The sequence below is a fragment of the Palaemon carinicauda genome, unplaced genomic scaffold, assembly GCF_036898095.1.
Source record: "Palaemon carinicauda isolate YSFRI2023 unplaced genomic scaffold, ASM3689809v2 scaffold695, whole genome shotgun sequence".
In the NCBI taxonomy this organism is placed as follows: domain Eukaryota; kingdom Metazoa; phylum Arthropoda; class Malacostraca; order Decapoda; family Palaemonidae; genus Palaemon; species Palaemon carinicauda.
Genome location: NW_027171977.1, coordinates 77,501 through 80,000, shown reverse-complemented (window position 1 = coordinate 80,000; position 2,500 = coordinate 77,501). Strand labels below are relative to the sequence as shown.

Below are 2,500 nucleotides of genomic sequence, written 5' to 3'. Positions count from 1 at the left end.
TTAATGACTATGACATACTTTTGTATGTACAATGCAGGGATTTCATTGAATCTTTTAAAGACTTGTTAGTGGCGTTTTTTGGAGACGTTCACCAGAAATTCCAAGGTAATGAAATTATTGAAGTTTGTTTGGCTTACAAATGTCTACTCATCATAGATGGGTACGATGAATTAAACGATAAATCATCAAAATTATTCCTAGAAGTCTTGACACTGAAGAAATCCCACCCAATTAGCGTTATTGTGACAACCAGACCTGAATTTGAGGAGAAATTCAACAATCAAGTGAAATCTGATTACACAACTGTGTCTACAATTAGTCTTGAGGGAATTCCAAACGAGAAGAAAGAAGAGTTTGTATGCAAGTATTATGCAGTATTGGGGTCAGGCAATTCTCCCTTGCAATCATTACAGGAATTGTTGCAGTATCTGAGGAAAACAATGCACACTATGCATGAAGTGTGGGGACTACCCTTAAATCTCGCTCTTGTAACAGTTCTGTGGATGTATAAACCAGATATTATAAGCAACATCACCACTGAAGCTGAGCTCTACTGGCAATTTTACCTTTTGTCTCGCTCAAAATTAGAGGAGCGTTTGGTGAAAAACCTCAACAGAGCTCATTTCCGGCCAAGTGAACTGCATCATGAAATAGAGCAGTTTATTGAAAAACTATGTCTTGAATCATTCAGAGCATTACAAAAAGATGAAATCAATATTCCAAAATCCACCATCAAATATTTGTCCGAGTTCTGTTATCATATGAAATTGCCAGCCGAAGAGCTAACTGGCGCCTTCCTGAAGAAAGTGACCACTTCCCAGGGCTCCTTTCATTACAGTTTCCCTCATAAAGGGATGATGGAATTCATGGCAGCTCTTTTTTTCCCTATGAAATTGACAAACCAATCCTGGGGCCAATCTGTAAACACAGCCACACCTAAAAAGATCTTTGAAATGCTTCTTGGAGGGAGTCTCCCTGAAAACCTTCACAAATATCAAAATATGCTGATACAGATGATCAGCCTATTCCATGTGGGTGACGGGGACGAGATGAAGGTGTCAGAAGATGCCAAGATTGAGGCACTGGAACTCCTAGTAAGGTCGGGAGTGAACGACAAAGACTCTGTGCTAAGAGTCTTGAAGAATATCAAATGTGATCATTCATCTGCAAGATGGATAGCACAGAGGTTTAAGTTGTTTGATGAGAACACATTTTGGGGTCATAAGGATCTGGGCACCGCAATTGAAGATCATACAATTGATGCGTACATTGCCCTCCTTAGAGCCACAGATCCCCCTCTCCCAAACAGAGAGAGAATTAATATCAGAATAATCCTTCATAACACTGATGGGTTAGTTGAACTGCAAAGGCAACTCTGCCGGCATCTCATCAACCCATCAGAAATAACGCTATGGGAACATTTCTTTGGAGATTCAGAGCCGACCGTAGAAGAGAGAGAGTCAATCAAGAATCTACTCACAAATGAGTAAGTTATCATTATTTGACAGTTATTTTGAACATTATAAGATACATATAATAATCAAATATCTCTATAACAATACAGTGGTACATGATCACACATACAAACATATGCACATGCACACATATATAGGCCTACTAATAAAGAGAGAGAGAGAGAGAGAGAGAGAGAGAGAGAGAGAGAGAGAGAGAGAGAGAGAGAGAGAACTCATAACGTATAACAATCAACTTGAGTCTTGTAAACAATATATTTTATATTGTCAGTATCATCATTATCATCATTGTCACAATTAGACTCATAATAAGTCGGCTAAACATAAAAAAGTCCCGATTTTAATTTCTCATTTTTTGTTAATATCAATTTCCATATTTTACGAAATTATTCTTTTTTTACTTTCCGTTTTCGTCATCATCATCATCAACTTGATAATAAAATTCCCAATCAAATCCAATAACTATTTATTTCTTTTCTTTTCTTCTCTTTGGAACAGTTGTAGGGAATACAAAGGCATCTGGGACCCAACGTTTCAAATCCCTCCAAATATTAGGAACCTTCACGTGAGGCCTCTAGACCAACCCAGTCTCGACGCCTTCTGTCGATCTTTGGAAAAGACAAAACAGATTGAACTTTTAGGTAAGTAACAATAATATTATTTTCTCTGTTCCTTTCCTCTGAGGGACATTACAATACCTGGCCTCCTTTCCCTCATCCTCATCCTATCATTCAGTCTTTTAATATCGTTGTTATCATTATCAATATCATTGTTAACATCATTATCATCATCATTATTACTCTATAGATGTAGAACATTATGTTCATAGGTCTCAATCTGTTTTTTTTTTTTTTTTTTTTTTTCACAAAGAGGAAAATATTGTTTTCATCTGATTTGAATTTGATATAAAAGCTTTCAATGTTAAGTTTTAATTTCTTTCCTTCCATATATTAAAAGGAAATGTCTCAGTTCTATGGCGTTGATTTATTTAATAGTGATGGAAAGGAATAATAGTGATCATGATTGTA

General features: G+C 36.3%; 1 protein-coding gene across 1 annotated transcript in view; it reads left to right on the top strand.

Moving 5' to 3' along the window:
* LOC137637382 (uncharacterized) overlaps positions 1 to 2,500 on the top strand; it is a 16,343-nt gene that overhangs the window by 9,695 nt on the left and 4,148 nt on the right. The window contains exons 2-3 of the mRNA XM_068369596.1: positions 1 to 1,486; positions 1,971 to 2,113. The exon at positions 1 to 1,486 is cut by the window's left edge and continues 959 nt beyond it. Of these exons, the coding sequence (XP_068225697.1) occupies positions 1 to 1,486; positions 1,971 to 2,113 (1,629 nt within the window). The remainder of the gene's footprint in view (positions 1,487 to 1,970; positions 2,114 to 2,500) is intronic.